The sequence below is a fragment of the Eumetopias jubatus genome, unplaced genomic scaffold, assembly GCF_037043125.1.
Source record: "Eumetopias jubatus isolate StellerSeaLion01/CBP00866 unplaced genomic scaffold, mEumJub1_p1.0 scaffold_8, whole genome shotgun sequence".
Taxonomy (NCBI): domain Eukaryota; kingdom Metazoa; phylum Chordata; class Mammalia; order Carnivora; family Otariidae; genus Eumetopias; species Eumetopias jubatus.
Genome location: NW_028274814.1, coordinates 79,695,222 through 79,720,116, shown reverse-complemented (window position 1 = coordinate 79,720,116; position 24,895 = coordinate 79,695,222). Strand labels below are relative to the sequence as shown.

The 24,895-nt window shown below is 39.4% G+C and overlaps 1 protein-coding gene across 4 annotated transcripts in view; it reads right to left on the bottom strand.

The window, feature by feature from the left end:
- DIP2B (DIP2 acetate--CoA ligase B (putative)) overlaps window positions 1-24,895 on the bottom strand; it is a 215,231-nt gene that overhangs the window by 37,051 nt on the left and 153,285 nt on the right. For 3 of the 4 annotated variants that reach the window (XM_028125652.2, XM_028125653.2, XM_028125655.2), the window contains 14 exons: window positions 23,097-23,188; window positions 21,300-21,410; window positions 19,843-19,966; window positions 19,122-19,231; window positions 15,862-15,964; window positions 14,623-14,687; window positions 12,294-12,387; window positions 11,694-11,813; window positions 11,015-11,129; window positions 10,309-10,448; window positions 9,298-9,434; window positions 5,788-5,868; window positions 3,775-3,902; window positions 1,727-1,841 (listed from right to left, as the gene is read on the bottom strand). In XM_028125652.2, coding sequence (XP_027981453.1) covers window positions 1,727-1,841; window positions 3,775-3,902; window positions 5,788-5,868; window positions 9,298-9,434; window positions 10,309-10,448; window positions 11,015-11,129; window positions 11,694-11,813; window positions 12,294-12,387; window positions 14,623-14,687; window positions 15,862-15,964; window positions 19,122-19,231; window positions 19,843-19,966; window positions 21,300-21,410; window positions 23,097-23,188 — 1,535 coding nt within the window. The remainder of the gene's footprint in view (window positions 1-1,726; window positions 1,842-3,774; window positions 3,903-5,787; window positions 5,869-9,297; window positions 9,435-10,308; window positions 10,449-11,014; window positions 11,130-11,693; window positions 11,814-12,293; window positions 12,388-14,622; window positions 14,688-15,861; window positions 15,965-19,121; window positions 19,232-19,842; window positions 19,967-21,299; window positions 21,411-23,096; window positions 23,189-24,895) is intronic. The other variant, XM_028125654.2, reaches the window with a different exon arrangement.

The window sequence follows — 24,895 nt, the reverse complement described above, 5'->3', positions numbered from 1 at the left end:
CCACCTCTTTATAGTCTTTTCTGACCAGCCTATCCTCAGTAGATTCTCTTTCTTATCTTTTCACTACAAATAGCCTATGCTCTACTAGCTGATAACTCAGAACCACAGACCCTGAAGATAAAAAGAAATCTTAAAAGTCATCTAACCCTATTACTCATCTCAGGCTTGCATCATTTCTATACCATTACTACTAACTTGCAGTGAATATATCCAAATGCCCCAAGCAGACAAGTAATAAATGTTGGGAACACTTTCAATAACATAGACTTTTCTTTGCCAAAGACAGTCCATGCTTTCTTTGGACCATACATTATCCAACAAATATTTACTGAGTCTACTATGTGTATGTGCTGGCATGACTCTCAGGATCTAGGGACTGAGTTGTGAACAAAACAGAAGAGGTCTTGGCCTTCATGGGCCTTATACTGTAGTGGATGTAGAAAAGAGTAACTATAAACACATGGTGATGAATACTGAGTAGACAAATAGTAAAAGGGAATGTTATTTAAAACAGTGGGTCTCTCTAAACTCCTTACTGGAGATTATGCTTATGATGACTTTTTTTTTTAAAAAAAGATCTTATTTGACAGAGAGAGAGACACAGCGAGAGAGGGAACACAAGCAGGGGGAGTGGGAGAGGGAGAAGCAGGCCTCCTGTGGAGCAGGGAGCCCAATGTGGGGCTCGATTCCAGGACCCTGGGATCATGACCCGAGCCGAAGGCAGACGCTTAACAACTGAGCCACCCAGGTGCCCCTATGATGATTATTTTTTTTTAAAGATTTTATTTATTTATTTGAGAGAATGAGAGATAGAGAGCACGAGAGGGAAGAGGGTCAGAGGGAGAAGCAGACTCCCTGCCGAGCAGGGAGCCCGATGTGGGACTCGATCCCGGGACTCCAGGATCATGACCTGAGCCGAAGGCAGTCGCTTAACCAACTGAGCCACCCAGGCGCCCCTATAATGATTATTTTTGATGTTAATAATAATCACCACCGTTATTTACCAAATAAACCCTGTATACTTCAAATAACGATCTCACTGAATCCCTCCCATAGCTCTATCATTTATCCCCACCTTACAGGTTAGGAAATAAACTCAGTAAGGTTAAGTAACATCTGGTACGGAGTGGCACTGTGATTCAAAGGCTGTAATTTCAAATGAAGACTAGACTCTTCTCATCATTCTACCCGTCCAACCCTCCCAACTAGTGATGTATCCCTTATACAGAGCCCAGGTCTTTCTCCTTCCCTAATGGTTATCTCACCTAGCTCTCTAACTCCATAGGAAAGCTCCTTCAGCATAAGAACATCCTACATTTGCTTGGGTCCCTGCATGCTAGGCACCCATTACAGAACATAATGTAATAGGACTATAGTTGTTGACAAGTGGATTGATTTCTGTCAAAGATGTGTTCCACACATGGTCAATTTAAACTTTCATGGTTACTAAACACTCAGGCACAAAAAAAAGTTAAAGAATTTGCTGAGGCAGGTCAATTCATTGTTCTTGGCAACCTGAGCAGAAAAACAGTATGTAGACCAGAGGGAGAAATGGTACTAATTATATTATTTTGCTAAGAGTATCCAGAATGTTTGAGTACTGACTGGCAAGAAAAAAGTAAGGTGTCATAACTAGTCCAACAAAGAAAAGGCTTACTCAGTGGTTGCTGCCACCTCTGACAAGCAAAGCCAACCTGTCCTGACAGATACCAAGGTGTGTGCTCACCTGCAACACTCGGCTCATCCACTGGAAACTGTCTTCCTCTGAGGCGTCGGGTCTTTGTTCCGCAACCACCACAATGCGCTCATCATAAAATACAGACACAGAAAACACAGCAATTCTAAGAGAGACAGATCAAACACGTCAGGACTCCCTTCACAACCAGACCTATTTGCTTTGCTCAGTTGGAATAACAGAGAGGAGACATCCCCACCACACTACCCAGAAGTGAGTCATTTAGAAAAGAAAATGCCACAGTCATTACCATTAAAACGAGGACTCAGAACATGTACTAATAAGCACCACTGGCATGAACACTGGGACACGGTGATAAATAGGACACAGTCCCTGTCCTCATGGAGCTTGCATGTCAGAGACAGAACAAATAAACATGAAATAATGTTATGTTGTAGTATACACTGGGAAGAAAAGCAAGGCAGGGCGAGGGGCAGAGCGGTGTGTGGGGTGGCCGTAACACTGAAGGCAGGGTGGTGGGGGAATGCCTCCCTGAGGAGCGGACACTGGAGCAGAGACCTGAGTGAAGTGAGGACGCGAGCCATGCGAAGATCTGGAGGAAGAGGTTTCTGGGCAGAAGGAACGGAAAGCGAAAAGGTTCTGAGGAAGGAACGAGCTTGGCAGGTTTGAGGAACAGCAAGAAGGCCAGTGTGCCTGGAGCAGAGCAGTGAAGCACAGAGTGGTGGGGAGAGGTCAGACCCAGACCAGGGCAGGCAGGGGGACCTGGCAGGCCAAGGGGAGGGGGATGTTCTGAGTGAGGTCTCCGCTCGAACGTCCCCTTACTAGTGAGGCATTCCCAGACCACCCTATACAAACCGGCAAGCACGCTCTCACCTAACCCCGTGTTCTCAATTTCCCTGTGTCTGCAGTTACTGTTTCCCCTGATGAGAACGTGAACTTCACAAGGGCAGAAACCTGGCCTGTTTTGTTCACTGCCACGTGTCCAGAGCAGTGGCATACAGTTGGCACCCAATAAATATTTGTTGAATGGATGCCTGAAAGAATGGGAAGTCACTAGAGAGCTAAATATGCCCTTCTTTCCTCCCTTTCTTCCACATGTATTTATTGAACACCTACTGTGTGCCAGGTGCTGTGCTGAGTGCTGGGGATATAACAGTGACCAAAGAGAGAAGGTCTAGTGCCCCACGGAGTTTACATCTCAGAGGAAGCCATGCCATTACAAAAACTACACATTTTAGCAACTGGTTCTGTATGGTTTCATTAATTTTTCCTACTTCTTAAAAAACTAAAGGGATACCAAAAGTGCTTTAAATACATATATCCATGATTATAAAACTACTGGATAGACATCAACTACGCAAGTATGTACCAAATATCTTTTCTTGTGTTAATAAGCAAAGAAAAAAGGATTTGTAATTGACTTTATCCACGGAATTTGAAATTAGCACTTGTGTACTATGTCAATCTGTGTTAAAATGTTGTAATAATTTAGAGATGAGTAAGAGAAACAATTCTCAGATGTAAAATTCCTACAATGTAGCACCTATCTTAATTAGCTTGAATGGCACTACTTTTTTTTTTAAAGATTTTATTTATTTATTTGAGAGAGAGAATGAGATCGAGAGAGAGAGCATGAGAGGGGAGAGGGTCAGAGGGAGAAGCAGACTCCCTGCTGATCAGGGAGCCCGATGCGGGACTTGATCCCGGGACTCCAGGATCATGACCTGAGCCGAAGGCAGTCGCTTAACCAACTGAGCCACCCAGGCGCCCGAATGGCACTACTTCTATATTGACAGAATGTAGGAAGTTGAATGTTTTAGAATTCTCCAGAGTCCTCAGAATTCAACAAAGAGTAATAATTAAAAATTGAAATATAGGATATGGTTATATTTTATTCCTCTCAATTTCAACCAAAAAACCCGCCATGTTAAGATAAATATTCAAAGGCCAACTCCTGCTGTGCTTAGCCAAAAATAACCCAATCACTTAGAGACTCTACAGAATACAACTCAAATCACCCTGTAAAGATACATTTAGATTCCACTGGAAGTGCTAACATTTGAATTTTTATTACTCACCTTCCTCTATAAACAGTCTTTATTGATTCAACAGCCAATCCAGTAGCAACAATGTCATCAGCATTATGTCTCCGACCACTAACCATCAGTAACCCATCCATTTTTCCAACTACGAACACCAAACTGCCCTGAAAGGTAACAATAATTTACCTTGATTTCCATTATTTAAATAGTAAAACAGACATTTTACTTCCTACCTTGAGTTAGGGCTTATCAAAAATATAGGAAAAAAACACTGTATTTTATGGTTTCTAAAAAAGGTGTTTCATAACTCAAAAATCAGGGGGAAACCAGTAGCATATTACAATTAATTACAGCATGTAAGAAAGGAATTCGTTGGTATTTATTCTCAGGGAGGAATTTTATAAGAAAACAACTAGGATTCCACAAAAGCACAGTTTATTTTCCCAGACATGATTATGTACCTATTCATAAGATGGATGCAAAGAAAAAAATGGTTAACTCATTTAATACTGGAATTAGGAAGAAATTAAAACAGCTGAATGTGAGAACGCCTGCTTTAGCTTTACAAGGGTAATGCTGTTTCCATTTGGCAAGATTAGAAATAGGCTAATAAAGGTCTAAGAAACACTGGAGGAGCCTCTCCTTTCCAAGAAGATAACACAGCTGCCATGCCCTAAAAGCATCACTGTACAAATAATACTTATCAATAATTCCCCTAGACCCATTTGTAATAAGTTGACTTTTCCATTTATTATACAAGTCCTAAATTCCCTGGACAATTTACACATACTCAATTATCTAGTAGTCATCTCCACATGAATGTCACCCTTTGAATTATCGCACATGATGTAGTGTCTTTCACCTACTGGGTTATGTAAGTAAAGTAGAACTTCTAGCCTCAGGAAGCTACTGGTCAATCTCAGAAGATGGAAAGGAACCAGCCATTTCTAACAGTCTGAAAAGTGCTATGGTGGAAGTAAGTAAAGAGAAAGAGACACAGATCTGTCCATTTCTCCATTTCTTTCACAGCAGAATTTTTAGCTGGGCATGGCTGACCAAAATAAAGACTGTATTTCAGTGCCCCCTGACCCATGAGACATAAGGGGAAGTGTTGCTCAGCAGCGTAAGGAAATCTTCCTTAAGAGATGGTAGGACTGCATTCTATCCTGTTTCCTGGAATGCAGATGGGACGCCGCAGCTCCATCCTGGACCTCAGGCATGGAGAGGTAAACTAAAAGGGGCTGGGTTTTGGAGAACTTTTTGGTGCTGAGAGGAGAAGTCAAGACAGTGGTTATAGATTTCTCTTTCTAGGACAGAGATCCTCTTAGAGGTGTGCCCCTCATGCCCCTGCCCCCAAAAATGGTGGGGAAGAAATAAAATTAGATTTTTCCTTACATAACTTGAGTTGGTAAGAGGAGAAGAAAGAGTAAGGAGGTAATTAGAGTTGGATGGAGATATATGGGCTTAACTATGATCACAAATATCTGTTCCTGACAAAATACAATCAAACTTCCCATTATGTCATGTAAAACCCTTCATGATCTGCCTGACTCTCTACCTTCCTTGTTGGCTCATGAAGCTAACTGTGAGCTCTCTGAGAAGAGATTTTGCATTTTAATTGTCTCTGTCAGTGCCTATAAACACCATTTGCTGGAAAGCAAACTGATTTCATGGTGTAGTGCTGTTAGTTTGTATGAAAATGCTTTGTACACAATTATGGTGTCCCTTTGCTAAGGTAACTTTTCTCAGCACTCTTCTAACTTACTGAAACATAGAAGTCAAATGAAAGAAATGGAGCAAGAATAAATGAAGAGTTTTTCTTTGAAAGTAAAAAAGTCTTAGTTTGAAGGAGTCAAATGAACTTGGGTAATGAAAGCAATAAATATTAACTCAGTTTATGACATTCTTACAAAAACTGCTCTAAATCTAAGAGAGGCCCTATAACACTCTTGAACTAATCTGAATTTCTTCTGTTCTGTGACAGAAACTTTTGTAAAGTACAACTATCTGGATCAGATACACCAAAACAAACATGATTGTATCACTTACCGGCCCTACAAACCCCAGAAGTCCTGACCGGATGAAGGGCACATCCCCCACAGGAGAGCCTGTAGAATTCACTGGAATCACCTAAAAGACAGAAAGCAGTGAAAATCTTCATCTTTTCTTAAAATATGTATTTGATTTTTATTATTTATTTTTAAAATTATGTTATGTTAATCACCATACATTACATCATTTGTTTTGATGTAGTGTTCCATGATTCATTGTTTGCGTATAACACCCAGTGCTCCATGCAGTACGTGCCCTCTTTAATACCCATCACCAGGCTAACCCATCCCCCCACCCCCTCCCCTCTAGAACCCTCAGTTAGTTTCTCAGAGTCCATAGTTTCTCATGTATTTGATTTTTAAAAAGTCTTTAAAAAAACTACAATGGTAATATACACTTGTTGAAAACTTAAAATTACATAAATAGTGATGTCAGTATTCCCACCTTTAAGGGATAAACATTTAAAATTTGTTGTAAATCTCTTAGACTTTTTATAGATAGACTTAGACTTAATATTAACATATTAAGAATTTATTTTTATAAAAGGAATCATATTATATATACTGTTTTGCAACCTGCTTTTTCCCATACTATATATTTTTCACATAACATGTATTTTGGATATCTTTACAAGTTGGTGATTGTTGCTCTAGCTCTCTGTTTAATAGTTCAGTGATACATCATCACACGGGGGACGGGAGAGTGTAGCCCTTGAAGTTAAATGTAAGTTCAATTTTTGGCTCTGCCATTTACTAGTAAGTTCCTGGACTTCTTGAAGCCTCAGGTTCTTTGACCATAAAATAGAGCTCCCAATGCCTCTCACAGGTTTAGGGTAAAGATTAAGGGTAAATAGATCTGGAGATGTAAGCACAATGTTTGGCCCAGAGTTGGTCCTCAGGAAACTATGAGAATTTAGTACTATTACAGCATAAGCAGTCTTTCGGGCTAGGCAGGCCATCTAATTTTACTGTTATAAACATGCTTTACCGAATACCACTGTAGAGATTTTTGTGTATTTGTACAAAAGGCATGAGCCCTTTCAAGTTTTTCTTACCAGTAGTTTATTTTTACTTTCAAAAAGATTTTATTTATTTATTTGACAGAGAGAGAGAGAGAGAGAGAGAGAGGGAAAGAGAATCTGAAGCATACTCTGCACTGAGCACAGAGCCCAACATGGGGCTTGATCCCACAACCCTGAGATTGTGACCTCAGCCCAAACCAAGAGTTGGACTCTGACTGAGCCACCCAGGCACCCCTGCCAGTAGCTTATTTTTAAAGATATACTTTATTTTATTTTCTAGTCATGACTAGGTCTTCTGTCCTACTGAAAGGTTAACTACACCGGAAAACTCTCTCAGGATTTAAATATAAGAATCCAGTAAGAAAAATATTAGAAACTTTAATTTGCAAAACCAAGGCAATAGTTTTCTCCTTCTTTTGGTTAGGATTTTTATTCTACTTCGTTATCATTAAATTTATACTGCCGATTTCAAAATTTCTTCATCAATAAGGACCTAGCAGTTTGGTATTGAAGTCTGAGAATTTTGGCTAGGCAGTTGCTCTTGTATGAAAGGCAACATAATTATCAGTATCTTCAAACACTGCTTGAGTATCTTGTTTATGGTAAGGAAAATGCAATGATGAAAAATTTAGATATTGGGAACCTAGGTACTCCAAGCATTTAAAAAGAAGAGAAGTAGGGTGAGATTTAAAGTAGTAAAATGTATAGACACTCGGCACAGGTAATTAGTCACCTGTGAGAGCGAATCAAGAGCCTGGCAGTAAACCTATGCCTTAAGAGTTTATCAATTTCCACTCCTATCAAGATGAATTGGTCACAACTTTTGAAGGCAGGCCAAGATTGCAGTAGTAATAATGATGATGTGATGATGGTAATAATAGACATTTAATAATATATATTATACCACTTTAGGCTGTGTAAACACAGCTCAGGAGTGCTTAATCTTTTCTAGCTACCACACTATTCATAAAGATAACACTGTCCTGTCAGTTACATCTGTTGCTACGTAAGTTTGTAATGGTGTGTACCAATAGTGGTATGGTAGACAGATGTGCCCTGCCATACTGAGACTGAGAATCAATTAGAGAAAAAGGAAGCTCAAAGAACTAAAAATTGGTAGTGGTCATATTATAAGCCCCGTCTAATATAAAGGCCCATAAAATGGTGTTTTCTGTTCCCTAAAAGCTACCCTGAGGCAGGTTAATCCCAATTATGAAATACAGACAATTCATTATACCTGTTCTGATTTCCAGGCTCACCAGGCAAACTTTCATTACAATTTGTCTTCACATGCAAAACTGTCTGCAGGAAAACAATGTGCTAGTTCTACTAGAATATGAGCTATTTGAGGAGCTTTGTTTATTTTCCTGAGGTACCACAACCATCTAGAATACTGCCAGACACACAGAAGGTGCTCAGTAAGTGTTTGTTGACTGAAAGACTGAATAATGGGAACAATAAGCCCCTGTAACAGGACAGTTCTTCATTAGTAACCGGTGTTCTGGCTGACATCAGTCTTTACAGGCTCAGGTTTGGTTTTTTTTTTTTTTTTAAGATTTTATTTATTCATTCATGAGAGACAGAGGGAGAGAGAGAGAGAGAAGCAGAGGGAGAAGCAGGCTCTCAAGGAGCAGGGAGCCCGATGCGGGACTTGATCCCAGGACACTGGGATCATGACCTGAGCCGAAGGCAGACGCTTAACCATCTGAGCCACCCAGGCGCCCCTTCACAGGCTCAGGTTAACTTGAGTCTTACTGGAGTCCATCTGGAGAGATGGATCTACTGTCAGTGTACACTTAAAATTAAATATGTGGGCTTACAAAGCTCAAGTATGGCATATTCACCAGACTGAACTTTTGTGAGGCCTTTTACTCTTCATTTACTTGACAGGTAAACAGTACTTCCTGCGGGCTGGGGCTGTTCTAAGTCCTTTATAAACATCAACTCATTTAGTCCACAACAATCCTGTGAGGTAGTTAACTATGATTTCTCACAATTTAAAGATAAGGAAATTGAGGATCAAAGGGGAAGGGAGGGAAAAATGAAACAAGATGAAACCAGAGAGGGAGACAAACCATAAGAGACTCTTAATCTCAGGAAACAAACTGAGGGTTGCTGGAGAGGAAGGGGCAGGGGATGGGGTGGCTGGGTGATGGACATTGGGGAGGGTATGTGCTATGGTGAGCACTGTGAATTGTGTAAGACTGATGAATCACAGACCTGTACCCCTGAAGCAAATAATACATTATATGTTAATAAAAAATAAAAAAATAAATTAGAACGGGGAAAAAAAATAAAGATAAGGAAAATGAGGCACAGAAGAGGTTAAGGAACTCCCCCAAGGTCAGCTAGTAAGTGGCAGAGTTAGGATCTGAACTCACGCAGCCTAGCTCCAGAGTATACTCTCTCAGCTGCTCCATTATAGGCCAGCTCATCTGACTTTGTGACACCCTGACCTCACCAAGTAAGCTTTTCATATCATGTACCTCAAATGTATTTTTTGTCACACCAGCAAGCCCAAAGTACATCATGCCTCCTGTTCTAGAGCTGACACAGATTTCTCCAATTTCATCTGTTTTGCAGAGTTGGGGAGGTCCATCAGGTCTCACAATGCACATCATCCCTAGTGTGCAGAAAATACAGTTAAAGGACAGAGATTCTGGAAACTTTGTAAAATAACCTCTTCATCCCCGTGAACCCAGGAAAGTTTTGCATTTACTGAGCGGCATTAAGTAAGAATACCAAATAGGAATGTCAAAAATAGACCTGATACTACATAGGTGTATCTGAAATTTCCATTTTTTAGCTCTGATAAATCTTTAAATCTTTAAAATTCAGCAAATAAAACTACAACAGATGCAGACTGAAGCTTTCAAAGACAGTAACATATGTTTTTTGAAGATTTTATTTATTTAAAGAGAGAGAGAGTGCATGTCTGCAGGAGAAGGGGCAGAGGGAGAGGGAGAGGGAGAGAATCTCAAGCAGACTCTGCACATAGCACGGAACCCAACAACGGGGCTCGATCTCATGACCCCGAGGATCATGACCTGAGCCAAAATCGAGAGCCAGATGCTTACGGACTGAGTCACTCAGGTGCTCCCAAAGACAGTAACATGATAAAAATGACTACAAAGTCCAAAGAAACGAGTTAAATTAATTTACCCCTGGGCAGATCAAACTCACTCACAGAAGCAGTGTGCTCTTTCTGCCAGCCCCAATGTCTTGGCAATTACAGTGAAAACCAGACAACTTTAGTGTAACTCGGTACACTTAAGCTTTCCATATGAAAAACTGTAATCAAATCATTCAATTAAATCATACAATACTGCTGGAAAGTAAGTATAATTAGAATCACCAAACTGTTAGAAAGGCTTTGAGAACTTAAGTGACTATGAAATTTTGTATTCCTGGGTGTGGGTCTCATATTTTATCAGGCTCTACTATCTCTAATGACAAATCTTTATGAAAAACCAAAAGGTGCTCCGGAGAGAACTCACCACCAGGCATTACGTGGCCCACATCCTGGACCGTCAGTGCTGAATTTTTATCTTCAGTATTGACCCGTATTACCCCATAGCTCAATCCATTCATTGAGAGAATAGCTCTTCCTGGCAAAGGGGCCCCTGGAACTCCAGGCCTGAAAACAAAATAAACTCATCAAATTTGGCAAATTACATGATATCAAGATAAAAGTACAACTATGTAAGAAAGCAAATTTCCTCTGGCTACCACACACCAAAAAATCCTCCTTTCCTCTACCCAAAACATGTCAAATTAATCAACTTCACATGTACAAAGCATGGTTCACATTCATTCGAGTGGAAAAAGTAAATTTTAAATCCAATATTAAGAATATATTGGCTTGGGTATACTTTCCATACTTAAGCTATAATCAAGAATAGCCTATTTGTAGTTTAAGATGCTAACGAAGGAGTCTGAAGAGCAAAACAGCACAGAAAAAGAACTCATTCACAAATACGAGATGAGAATAATTAAAGCAAATTTTCAGTTTACCAGTTACCCTTAGGGCAAGAGTGGGATAAATAAACAAGATGCTTCAACAAACTGCTTTACAAAGTCATTTTCACTTTCAGGCTGATGAAGCAGAAAATTAGTTAGCACCCCTTGTCAGTGCCCGGTAAATACTGCACATTTGATGAGAGTTGTAACATACGTCAAGGGCACTGACATTCTGGATGATACCTGCGGATTGCAACAGTCATGGCTTCAGCAGAAGTAGCACACGGACAGATGGCCTCAGGTTTCAGTCCATGGCTTTGGAATAGACTCAGGAAGGCATCACAGGATGACACAGACCCTAAGGAGTTGGAACAGATTGACGTGAAAGCTGAAATTGTGATTCTCATTACTGCGGAAAACTGGTAAAGAGTGGAGAACTGAGCAGTTGCCTAGGGCTAGAGGACAGAGAGGGAGAAATGGGGAGTGTTAGTTAGTTAGTATGGATATGGGAACTTAGTTCATGGTGACAGTTGACTAACTGCATATTCTGAAACCACTGAACTGTACACTTTATCTTTATTTTTTTTTAAAGATTTTATTTATTTGACAGAGAGAGACACAGCAAGAGAGGGACTACAAGCAGTGGGAGTGGGAGAGGGAGAAGCAGGCTTCCCGCTGAGCAGGGAGCCCGATGTGGGGCTCGATCCCAGGACCTGGAATCATGACCTGAGCTGAAGGCAGACGCTCAACGACTGAGCCACCCAGGCGCCCCAAACTGTACACTTTAAATGGATGAGTTTTACGGTATGTGAATTACATTTCAATGCAGATGTTAAAAAAAAAAAGCTTATAGAAAGGGGGCAAAAACCTCAACCTACCAAAGGAAAGAATATTCCCAGACCCACACTCTAGAAATACTCACAGGGATTAGCTCCATCAGTTACAATTAACATTCGGAGGGAACTCAAGCTCACATCTCTTTGGTCCCGATGTGCCATCATAGCCCAATGCAAGTCTCGACATTTTACTAAAGCTACCTTGGCTATAAATTCAAAAGGGATAAAGTTAACACACACATACATGCTAAAATTGGTATGTATTTAATATACTATCATAAAAACATTTTTACTTATTTTAGGGATCATGATTCTTACTTAGAGAAAATAAAAAAGACTTCAAAGAATTTCAAATTGTGCCAGGTGTGCTGAAGCACTATCGACTGACAGGACACACAATTATTTTGGTTATTGTGACCTGCAGGCAGGCCACATAGCTCAGCTAAGGAAGCTCTGAACACTGAAGCACCCAATAAATCTAATTCGGGGCTCAGATTCAAGCAATTTAATCTCAACTCTTAAGAAAAGACATCGAGACAACATACCTGATTTTAGAGTGCCTGAATTCTAAAACCTGTCAAGCCACCAAGGCATAGAATTATGGCTCTAGAAGAGAAATCTGAAAATCCCTGAAATCTTAGTTCAAACAGTCACATAATTAAAGCTTAGATGCTATGTATAATTACCTTTGTGGGCATGTACTCTTTGGACCCAAGAGAGAGGGCAAGTCTTCATAACAGAGTAGGGTACGCTAATTGTATGCATCTTATTCATTACATTCTGAAAAGCAAAGAAAGATAAAAAGTAATCAATACCCATTATATACTAAGCATTTTAAAACTGAACTGGTATTTTATTATTTTAATCATACAAGTAATACATGCTCTTTGAAAAAAATCTGAAATATTGACTCTAAGGTTAAAGTCTCCTTTGCTACTACCTATCCTCAAACTTGGTTCCCTCCTCTCCTCCTTGGAGTTGATCGGTTATGAATCTGGCATTTATCCTCCCAGTCTTTTTTCTATATATTTACAAATATATTTGTCCCCACAGAAAGATAAAAGTATTTTTTTTTTAAGATTTTATTTATTTATTTGACAGAGAGAGAGAGACTGCGAGAGGAACACAAGCAGGGGGAGTGGGAGAGGGAGAAGCAGGCTTCCCAGGGAGTGGGGAACCCGATGTGGGGCTTGATCCCAGGACCCTGGGACCATGACCTGAACCAAAGGCAGATGCTCAACCGACTGAGCCACCCAGGAGTCCCAGATAAAAGTATTTTTAACATAAAAGGCATACTGGCAGCTTGCTTTTTTTCATTTAAATTGTTTTAGGGCTAAGTCAATGCACATCAGCCTAAGAGATCTACAGAATTCTTTTTGAACTGCTGCATACTATTCCATAGTATGACTATATCACAATTTATTTAGGCCATTTCCCTATTATTGACAACTTTTTTGCTATTATAAACAATGTTTCAAGGGACATGTTTATACTTACTTCCCTGCGCAGGTGTGCAAGTGTTTGTCTACAGTAGATACAAAAAAGTAGTACTGCTGGGTCATAGAATATATGCTTTTAAAATTCACCAGATACTGCCAACCGCCCTCTAACCCACTAGGTGCTTTCATCATGCGCATGCTCACCACATACCACAAAGAGGTGGGTATTACAAAGCAAGAAATGAGAGTTTCCCTGATTCTTGGAGGAGGTCCTGCTCAGACTTATTATGTGTTGGGGTAGATAAAGCTGAGTGAGCTGAGGGGGTCATGCAATTTGGTGTCTCTCCTGTCCCCCAAACCAAACATACCCAGACTCCGTGTCCCCAAAGAGATCGAGCCCACAGAATAACTAAGTCTTGGTATTTAGACTGGCCATTTTATTTACCACCTAAGTGGCCCCTCAAAAACAAGATACCATTGTAAACCCCCTTTTACCTCCCTCCCCCAAGTTTCTAGCTACATTGACAGTGTTTTGGATTTCAAGGACAAAATGGTGTTACTACCAAGTCTTTATACATGTCCCTATCTTGCTCTTTGTATCACAGGGAGAAAATTCCCTCTAACTCCTCAAAAGGGTGTTTTAACCTCTGATTAAAAAAACAAAATGGGAAGGCCTTCAGAAATGAGCTAGAAAGTATGTACACACTCAAGGAATAGGCTCTTACTACTTTGAGGTGTCCTGGGTAAAAAGGGATCTTCCTCCTCTTCCCCCAGGCTTCACTGTCTACTCATTCTCAGAGTCCTGCAATGAGCAGGGAAGTTGGATGAGATGTTCTCTCGAAGGTCCTTTGCAACTCTCAGACCCTTTATCTCTCAGCATGCTATATATGGTAGCTTTTCCCATTTAAACGTCCCCTCTCTTTATCTCCACCCCAAAATATCTCTATAATGGCTAAATCTTACCCATTTCTCAAAGTCCAACTCAACTGTCACTCTTTTAGAAAAATGGCCTGATATCGGAGCTGGGAGGAACTACCCTTGGCCTAACTCCCACAGTATGTTACCTGTTCCTCTATTACAGAAGTAGCCTGATCTACCTTGTTACTCTATTCTTTAATTGTCACATGGAGTCATTCAATATATTTTGCCCAATGGAAAGGCTAGATGTCATTAAGCACAGTTGTCAAGTTCTAAATACATTTATGTAATCCTTTCTCCAGAAAAGAGAAGAGGCAAATCTCAAACATACTATTGTTAATCATAAATAAATATACAGTCATTTGTAGAAAAGTGGTACTATGATGGCCGATGTTTTAAAAAAATTTTGATCCTAAGTTCTCCCACAAACTGTTATGTGAAAGGTACGCCCAACCACACACTGAAGAAAGAACAGAATTACAGTCTCTTTAAAAAACATTACCATTTGTATTACAAAATTCTTCTAGAAAATATTATTGATCTTTAGGGGGCTTAAATTTCAAACAAGCACAGGGAGATGATCTGGTTACACAGCACACATACTGACCTGAATTATAAGCACAATTTACACTAAAGGCCATAATTCTGAGGAGCTTACCGCAAACATGCCATGCCACAGCCCGGCATCCTTCTTAAAGTCTAAAACATTGACTACTGTCTCCCCTAGGATTGAAAAAAGGAAAAAAACAAGAGGAAATCATCTTTAGTGTTAAGCAGTAAAACTGTCTCACTTGTCTATATTAAACAACTGCTTTGATACTTCAGAAGAAATCACTAAAAGCTGTCAGGGTCTTTTGATTACTTGAGGGTCCCCTCAAACTGGCTGGGGGACTGATCATAGGTCAGAGAAGAGATAATGAGTTTGAAATTCCTTCCGACATAGGCACTGTCTTCCAAGAGGTATTTTTTCCTAATTATATAAGGAACACATGCTTATTTTAGAAACTTTGCAAGTTTCACAAACACATGTAAAAAATTATGCTTCCTAGAGAAAATTAAAAAGTTGGTGTATATATATATATCTATATTTACATACACACACGCACACAAACATACTTACATCTAGACAGATACCCACCGTAACAAAATTGGCATACAGATATCTACCATAACAAAATTGGCATACCACGCTGTATCTAAATTGTTGCCACTTAATGATATATTGAAACAATTTCCCTATATCTTTAATATTCAAGTACAGGAGTCTTAATGCCTCAGGGTATAATCCACTACTTGAGCATATTATAATTTAATCAATCCCTATTTTCTGGCATTTTGATTGCTTCCATTATATATAAATATATTTTACCAGACAAGAATGCTGCTCTTTAATGAACATGTATTAACTTGTTTCATTTTATGAAAGGAAAATAAAAAATTTAATATTGTAAAGAACATTCTAAGGCAAACAGTCATTACACTGTATCAACATATCTGAAGTTCAACAATACAGAATACATTTTTGTGTTTTAATTTGTGCTTTTTGGTAGCTGGATTTCTTTGACTCTAACTCCAAATGTACAGCTGGTGTCAGCTCTATATACACAGGAAGACAGAGATATAACATTCTGCAGCTAATAAACACGTGGTTTTAATTTGTTTTCTATTTCTACACTCTAGAAGTCATGCTTTACATATTTGGTTTGCCCAAAATTTTAGTTCCTTTAAATTATAGCATATTTGTGAAAAAGAAGAAAGCAAAAGCAAGCCAAGAATGTGTCTTAAAGCATTTCACTCTGAATTTGGTCATTAACTGGAATCCAGTTGTTGAGCACTCTGCTCACGGTCACATATATCTGAGGCTCACAATGAGGGCAGTCACGGGATGAAGTCTGACCTTCAGAATAATTGCAGGCCTGGGACAGAGCTTGGCAGTGAGACAACACTGCAAGGCGGGACACTGTAACTCCCATTACACTCCCTTCTTTGCTTGTTTTATACTAGAAAAAAAACCACAAAAAAGAAAAGCATAAGAAAACACAATAAAATGGGTTATTTCAAATGACAAAGTAGAATTCAAAAATGAAACCCAGACAAGCCATGGTAATGGGCTGAATTTAATGTTTCACATGACTATTTGAGACTATGCATGGGGCCCCCAAACTCTAATCATGCAAAGATAGGATTGAGGAATGACGAAGCTTGACAAAAGTATGTGTGAAAAATTCTTAAAAGTTTAATTAGTCATCAGTGTGAAGTGGCTGCTAAAGAAGCCAAACAAGTGACTGGAGCTGCACTACTAGAAGCAACATATCAAGTACCCAGCAAGCAGGGCACTGCAGAGTTCAAGGTGGCTAAGATGTGGTTCCTGTCTGTCAGAAGCTCCTTTATTGGGAGGGGGAGACCTAGAAATGGCCTATTCACTTCTACAAATGAATCAACTCTCACTTTGCTTTTTACCTCAATGCTCCACCCAAGCTGTTTTTTACCCAGATCAGCAACTTCTGTTTGTTAAATCAAAAGGATATATGACATACTTGATTTTATCTTGCATTTCTGTAACATTTGACACCTCCTTCCTTGACACTGTCTCCTTCCTTGGCTTTTGTGATATTCTTCTCTCCTATTCATAATCTCTCCCCCCTTCTCCCCCTTCCATTTCCTTTGCCCATCCCTTAAATGTTGGCATTTCCTGAAAGTTCTGTTCTGCTTTCTCTTTTCACTTCATTCCATCAGGGTACCACTTACCTGATGGCTCCCAATTCTCGATCTCCAACCCAGCCCTCCTTCCAGATATGCATACTTATAGAGTCAATTGTTCCCCCTTAACGACCTGTAATCCTGTGAAACCCAATGCATCCGCCACGGTATTCCTCATCCCCACCTGTGCCCATGAACTCTTCTTGCTGTATTTTCTTTTTTTTTTCCCCAAGATTTTTTATTTATTCGACAGAGAGAGATAGCGAGAGAGGGAACACAAGGAGGGGGAGTGGGAGAGGGAGAAGCAGGCTTCCCACCAAGCAGGGAGCCTGATGTGGGGCTCGATCCCAGGACCCCCGGGATCATGACCTGAGCCAAAGGCAGATGCTTAACGGTTGAGCCACCCAGGCGCCTCCTTGCTGTATTTTCTTTCTTTTTTTTTTAAGATTTTATTTATTTGAGAGAGAGAGAATGAGAAAGAGCACATGAAAGGGGTTAGGGTCAGAGGGAAAAGCAGACTCCCTGCCGAGCAGGGAGCCCGATGCGGGACTCGATCCCAGGACTCCAGGATCATGACCTGAGCTGAAGGCAGTCACTTAACCAACTGAGCCACCAAGGCGCCCTCCTTGCTGTATTTTCTTAATAAAGGATGGCATCATCTACCCCGTTGCTCAAGTCAGAAACCTGAGAGTCTTTCTTGCTTCCTCTCTCTCCAGAGTCAGGCCCTAAATCCCGCCTCTTCTACTTCCTTACTGTCTCTCAATTCTACCTACTTTTCTCTATCCCCATCACCATGAGCTTGGGTTTACCCAGATAACTGTAAAAACTGGACTCCCTGTTTACCTTAACCCAACCAAACCAGATCCATCTTTTAGCAACATATTTATTCTTATCAAACTCTTCTGACAACCCTTTAAAAGCTCCCTATGACTCCTAGGGTACTTTAAACTCAATAGAAATGTGCTGTGGGTAGTAAGAGGTTCCTAAGTAAAAACTGCAAGTTAGTTCAGAATGGCCAAAGTGTAGAAATGCGGAGGGTAGTAGTTCTACATGAGGTCAGAGAGCCAAGCAGGGGCCACACAATGAAGTGCCTTTCGCTTTTAATGAAGAACCAATAAAGAAGCCTGAAAAGGAGTGTTCGCTGAGGCAGGAGAACTGACAGAGTATTCAGGGAAGCCAGTGAGCAGGGTTAAGGAGGCTGGAGTGATGAACTATGTCCTCACTGAGAAATGATATGGATTGAGAACTGACTGCTAAATTTTAATTGCCTGTTTACTTGTCTGTCATTTATTTTATTTTATTTATTTTTTAAAGATTTTATTTATTTATTTGACAGAGAGAGCGAGAGAGCAGAAGCAGGGGGAACAATAGAGGAAGAGGGAGAGGCAGATTCCACATAGAGCAGGGAGCCCCATGCGGGGCTTGATCCCAGCACCCTGGGATCATGACCTGAGCCAAAGGCAGACGCTTAACTGACTGAGCCATCCAGGCGCCCCACTTGTCTGTCACTCAAACATACTAAGCTCTCTTTCATCTTTCTCCAACATGAACATATCACTGCTCAAGGCTACTGCCCACTCTCTTCCCTTTTATAGCCAGTTATCACCACAGGGCTCAAGACTGGGTGGATTTTTTTTCCTCAAACTTTTCTTTTTTAATGTATTGATTTGTCATTAATTTAGCAAACAGGTGGTGAGCATTTACTAATATGTCTCGAGCACAATGCAGAGTCATCAAGGGCACAGCTTTTAAAGTGAAATAGATGGGAGTGTAAATCCCAGCTCTGTCATTTTTGAGTCATGTGGACTTTGGTTGGTTACTTGAGTTCATTTAAGTCTTAGTCTCCTCATCTATAAAGCAGGTTTGATAACAGCCCCAAACTCATAGGGTACTTGTGGGGATTGCCTAAGATCATGCATTTGAAGCCGCTCTTAGCCTGGTGCCTGCTACGCAGGAGGACTTAATCCCTCAAACTGAATGTTTCGATCACTCAAGGTCCTAACACTGACCTTCAATACCAAACCCTCTAGCCATGTGTTTTTTCTTGCTCTTTATCTTTCCTCTGTTAAGTTTGTTCTTTTCAAGCACAGCTCTTTTCCTTCCTTGTTTCTCCATTCTTTTGCTTCCCACTCCCATACGTCCCCAAAAGCGGCAGAGGAATATCTCTGTCATTATATCATTTCTTAAACCTTTGTACATCTCTAGGTCTTGTGTAACTTTCTTCCATGATGAGGATCAATTTTTTTTTTTTGTGGGGGCTGTCTTTCTCTTGAATGTGTTTTTACGTTAAAAACAATTAGAAGGTCCGATACAAGCATTTTACAAGCAAAAAGATGGAACTCTAAAAACCAGGAGGCTTTTCTAAAATTAAAACTGCAAAAGGTTAGTTTTAAATTTTATAAGATGGCAACTGAAGCCACACGAAGCCAGAATGTATGTTCTAGTCTCAGGACTTACCTCAATGTACGCTGGTTCTGTACCAGCAGGTGAGATGTGGGGCTGCCAGTCTTTAGGTGGCTTTGAAAGGTACTTGGAATCTGTTACAACCCATTTGAGCCGGGGCCAACCTAAATCAAACCCAAAATAAAAATTGAATTGCCTAAGCCATAAGGGAAGGCATTCACATTGGTCGTTTTAAGTATCAAGAGACCAAATCGAGGTCATTGTAAAATCAGTAAAAGACTGCATTTTTTATTAGTTTTTAGTGATAAATCACCAGACAATTATACCTTCTTTCAAAAATACAATCGTTCCACATGCTCGTTTCAGGCCTTGACATGACCTCAACAATTGGGAGGTCCATTTGGCAGTGGAAATCCACTGAGGTTAGTGGTCTATCCTCTGTCTCTACATGTAGCATTTAGCTTTAGTGAACAGAGTGGTAGCTTTTTCCAACCATCAGCATAAAGGTTAAGGGTGTGGGCTGTGGAATCAGACAGATTTGGGTTCAAATCGCTGCTCTGCCATTTATTAGCTGTGACTTTGGGCAAGTTACTTAACCTCTCTGTGTCTCAGTTTCCTCACCTGTAAAATGGGGATAATAATGGTACCTACTTCATAAGAATGTGAGAATTTAAGAAAATAGATGTTAAGTACTTAGCTATTATTAAAATTAAAATACTAATTAAAGTATAAGCTTTAACTTTTAATTGATGATTCAAGTATAAATATTACTAACCTTTAAACTGTACAATTTCTCCATTCTGGGTTTTTGGCAGCCCCTTTAGACAAACTTCACTGGTAAGAGCTAAGGCAATACCACAGCTTCCTAGCAAGAAGCCAATCTGCTGCCCTCCAGCATCCTGTGGAGAGAAGATAATGAGCACGGTGGGGAGTGAACGTGAGCACACCCGGGCCCCAGACCTAACACTGAGCAAGGCTCTGGCACTTGTGTGATAATATTCACGGGACCCCACTGACACCTGGCAATTGTCAAACTCCAATGACAATATGTTCTTCCAAATAACTTCTACAATACAATGACTTCCTGAGTACAAATCAAATATCTTATTAAAATCTGACATTGCTAATCGTGAATTCTACCAGCCAATGTGACCATTTTATTCAAAAGTCAGCAACGTTCCTCTTTTAAATTAATTTCAGGCCAATGAAATAGATGTGATGTGAACCTGGTTAAGTTGTCTTGACCTAGCCACATCCCCAAATTCAAAAGCAAAGGAAGCCAGGTCAGAATAAAATAACGTAAATGGACACCAAATGTCCAAATTTACAATGAAAGCGAATGAATGGTTATACCCAAATCCATATACTTCCTTATTATTCTATTTTAAAGGAGGTAAGATTTAAACCTTATGACAACAGCAGAGAAAACAACGAAAGAGATAGTCTAAGGTATTTCCATTAAAATATCACCTTGAAAGTATCATTATGAAACCACACAAACACAGCCAACTTAATAATTTAAGAACAACCCTATGATTTCCTGACTAATCTAAAGATGCTATATCCCATCAACCAGAGTTTCAGGGATGTTACCAATTTGTTTTTTATTCCTTGCACAAAATAACTGTTTTCTTATAAATCCACAATCTCTATCATATTTGTCTTTATCACGATCCCTCAATAATAAACTGTAGGAGAAAATTAGGGTCAAACAGCTCATGGAGAAATCTTTTGGTTAAACTTAAAAAAATTTGCTACATATGCTGCATGGGCTGATGGGTCATTAAAGTAAAATCTTATTCCCCAGAGTAGTAATCTGCATCACTGTATCATCCTTCAACTTAAGAGAAATCCTGGGTTGTATGATACAATTAAAGGAAATCCCTTTACAAAAAGTTCTCACCTATTATAAATGTGGATTATCTATAGTCTCAAGGAAGTAATAGGGATCCTCTTTATAAATGGTTAATTGTTGAAAAGTAACGTATGCCCCCATGATTTTTAAATTTTATATATAAAAAATCTAACTTAGTTGAAACATTATTTTCCTGAAATTTATAAACAATAATAACTATTATTTGTCTACAACTCTCATGTTTTTAGAAAGTGAAGCTGAATACTTAAGAAAATGGTTAGGCTGTTTCTAATGTCATGATGGAGTCAATCGATCCAAGAACCCGATGCCCACCATGTCACATCAGGCTACATTCCTCTTAAATTTAGCAATGTTACCTTTCTGGTAAGAGGTACCTCTATAGGCACTGGAATCACTTCTGCCAGGAGACATCCATAAAAAGCCACCATAAACATGACTGGATCATTGTTGGGATAAACCAGGGCTACCTAAAATGCATAATGACATTCAATAACAGAGGAATAAAACTAGACTAATACTTTCAGTGTCACTGTCTAAGATAAACATTTATATATAACATGTCTCATGAACACAATAAAACTAATAGCCTACAGAAAATGAAGTTATTGAGAAAAATGCACAAGTCTAAAAAAGATTTCTATCATTCCCATGATTATACTAGACATGTTTTGGAAACTATAATGCAATTCATCATCATCATAAGAAAAATTTTTCACTGAATTCTATGGTGATTGAGCAGTTAACAACTCACCTTAAGTAGTAAGTTAATTACTTGTGAAACCTAAGGCAATTTACTTTAGTGCAGGACTGACACAATAAAATAAATGTAATGGGTCTCTCTAGATAGGCCAGCATATTAGAGAATAAGCCTTACAACTCTCAGAGAACTCACAGGAGTTGACTGACTAGATTGCCACTATAGGGCCAACTCAAGGTTTCTTATTCTTTAATGAGTTCATTGCATTAATCCTCACTCACTTAACCAACAATGCAAGTACTCCAGCATGAAGGCTTTGGTAATGGGTGTAAGTAATATTGGCACAAGCCATTATGGATAAAAAGTTAATTCATCTACAAAAGATAAACAGTGAAACCCATGTTCAAACTGTTCAAAATTGTGATCTCACCTGTAATGCATCATAGGGATAACTGACCCTTCCTAATTTACTGAAGGAATGTAAAACCATTACCATTGTGGAGCTTGTTACTTGGCTTAGATGTTTATAGATTAACATGTTAAACTTAATTATGTCACCAGACTCTTGTTTCCCCTTCTTTTACTTTCAAATTCTCTTAACTCACTCCTAAGATAAATTCAATCCTGAAGTTGCTAATCCTTTCTAGAGTTCTAAAAAATGTTAATTCCATAAAACATTTAAGACAACCTGTTTCCTTCCTGCACACAAGTGTCTATGGTGCTAGGAAGACACAAAAATTACTTTCTTAGGTTCAGTGAGGACCAGGAAACCCTCATGTGTCACAATTATAAGTGGAAGTCACCCTCTAGGTGCCCTTTGCCACAGTGCAAAAGTATTTTTAAAAGTCTAGTTCAGGAGGTTCTATATCATGAGCCTACTAAAAAGAAGTCTGTTGTGTAGTTGGTGCTTCATTCTACAAATACCAAATAAAAAGTAACATTTGACGATAAGAAGTCATCATATTTAGAAAGTCATTGATAGGAAAAAACTCTTCAAAAAGTTAGAAAAAAATTTTTGTTTAATGTCACCTTCAATTAAGAAGAAATTAAATTATGTCATTTTGTTTCTTCTTAGAACATGGGTCACCCTCTCTACATAAAACCACAGAAAATGTTTTGAAAAATTTTTATGGGGTAATTTGTAATGAAAAAAAATCAGAGCAAACTTTATTGCTATTTTTGTTGTCTGATTATTGAAATATTTATTTCCAGAAAGAGTTAGGTTCCTCTTTCTTTGTATTAGCACAAGAATTTACTGAGTAGCAGCTACTGAAAGGGACATGTGAATTTCCTTCAATCTATGAATGTAAGAATTATAACCTGGCACTGAGCAAACCATTTTCATTTTCTAAGAATAAGAGTTAACATAAATTGTACCGTTGTGCATTAAAAATCCAGAATGTGCATATTAGAAAACAATGAAACATCACCTCCCTAAAACCAAAAAACCAATTACCCTGTCTCCAGGTTTTAATACAGGCTCGTTTTTGGTCCCCAGTTTATTAAGCAGTGTGTAGGCCAACTTTAAACTTCTGCTCCACAACTTTCCTGGAAAAAGAAAAGAATCATATAGAAAAACACAGGCCTACCTCAGCAAGGGGGCATTCAGTTCATTAGCACATTTAGTAAGACAGTGGCCCTTCCAAATGTCTCATTAGACAAGCATCGCCCCCAACACGCAAAGCCCCTCCCCCACAAAAAATGCTTTATATTCACTTGAGTTTATAGAAGACAGTCCTGGTTCCAAACAAAAAGAAAGCATTAACAGATGCTCATTCTGGTATAGATAATATTTCAAATTCTTTTGTGAAGTAATCTGAATATCTTTAGAAATAATTTGATGTTAGCAGATCACATTTAAAGGGAGGACAACAATTTTTATAACAGGGCTGAAAATCAGAAGACTACTTCTGCTCTAAGCTTCTTCTGAAGAACTACTTACATATATGGTATTAGACACTTGAGGTTAACTGCAAAGCAAAAGTATGACTCAAATGATTAAGCATTCCATGGCAGTGTCTTTCAGTGAAAACAGACAATATGGAAATTAGGTGAAACGTGGATATATTCATAGATGTTAAATAAACAGGTAAAGATTTGGTCAGCTAACGGCTTTAAGGGTTACATGGATGAAATTAACACATAGCTTCTGAAATGAATGCTAAAAACCACTTTTTGGGGGAAAAAAAGTTAATCTTCCCCTCTTTCTTCCCCCTCCCTCCAAACACCCTTAGAAATTCTTATCTCAGATTATGCAGAAAGTGAAAAAGAAATCATGTCATTCTTAATAGGTATGTTAGTTTTACATCTAACTCATTCAGAGGGGCAGCTAGGGTTTTCAACTCACGTCAGTCTGTCAGATTCTTTAAACGAAAACTTTTTTCCGAAAATTACTCAGTATCTAGGTTTATGGACATGTGCTTCACTTCTTTTTTTAAGTTTTTTTTTTTTTTAAGATATTTATTTATTTATTTATTTGAGAGAGAGAATGAGAGACAGAGAGCACGAGAGGGAAGAGGGTTAGAGGGAGAAGCAGACTCCCTGCTGAGCAGGGAGCCCGATGCGGGACTCGATCCCGGGACTCCAGGATCATGACCTGAGCCGAAGGCAGTCGCTCAACCAACTGAGCCACCTAGGCGCCCTCTTTTTTTTAAGATTTTATTTATTTGCCAGAGAGAGAGAGAATGCATGAGAGAGCACAAGCAAGGGGAGCGGCCGGGAGAAGGCTGGCTTCCCGCTGATCAAGGATCCCGATGTGGAACTCGACCCCAGGACCCTGGGATCATGACCTGAGTCGAAGGCAGACGCTTAACCGACTGAGCCACCCAGGCATCCCTGCACCTCACTTCTGAAGGGAAAAAGGAACCTGATGTTTGAATAAACTAGTACAAAATCTCACAGCCCAGGTTGAATCCATTCCTCTTCTTGTTGAAAATTGAAAAATAGGGGCACCTGGGTGGCTCAGTTGGTTAAGCGTCTATCTTTGGCTCAGGTCATGATCTAAGGGTCCTGGGCTCCCTGCTCAGCAGGGAGTCTGCTTCTCCTCTCCCTGTGCCTTGACCCCTCCCGTCCCCACCCCCGCTTGAGCTCTCTCTCTCAAATAAATAAAATCTTTTTTAAAAAATCTAAAAATTGAAAAATAAAATTATTTTAGAGGAATTTTTGAAAGAAAAATAAGTTACTTTGAAAAGTTATTTAAAAAGGAAAAATCAAACTTTAGCTGGGGTGCAAAACTTAATGGAAAAGTACCAGTTC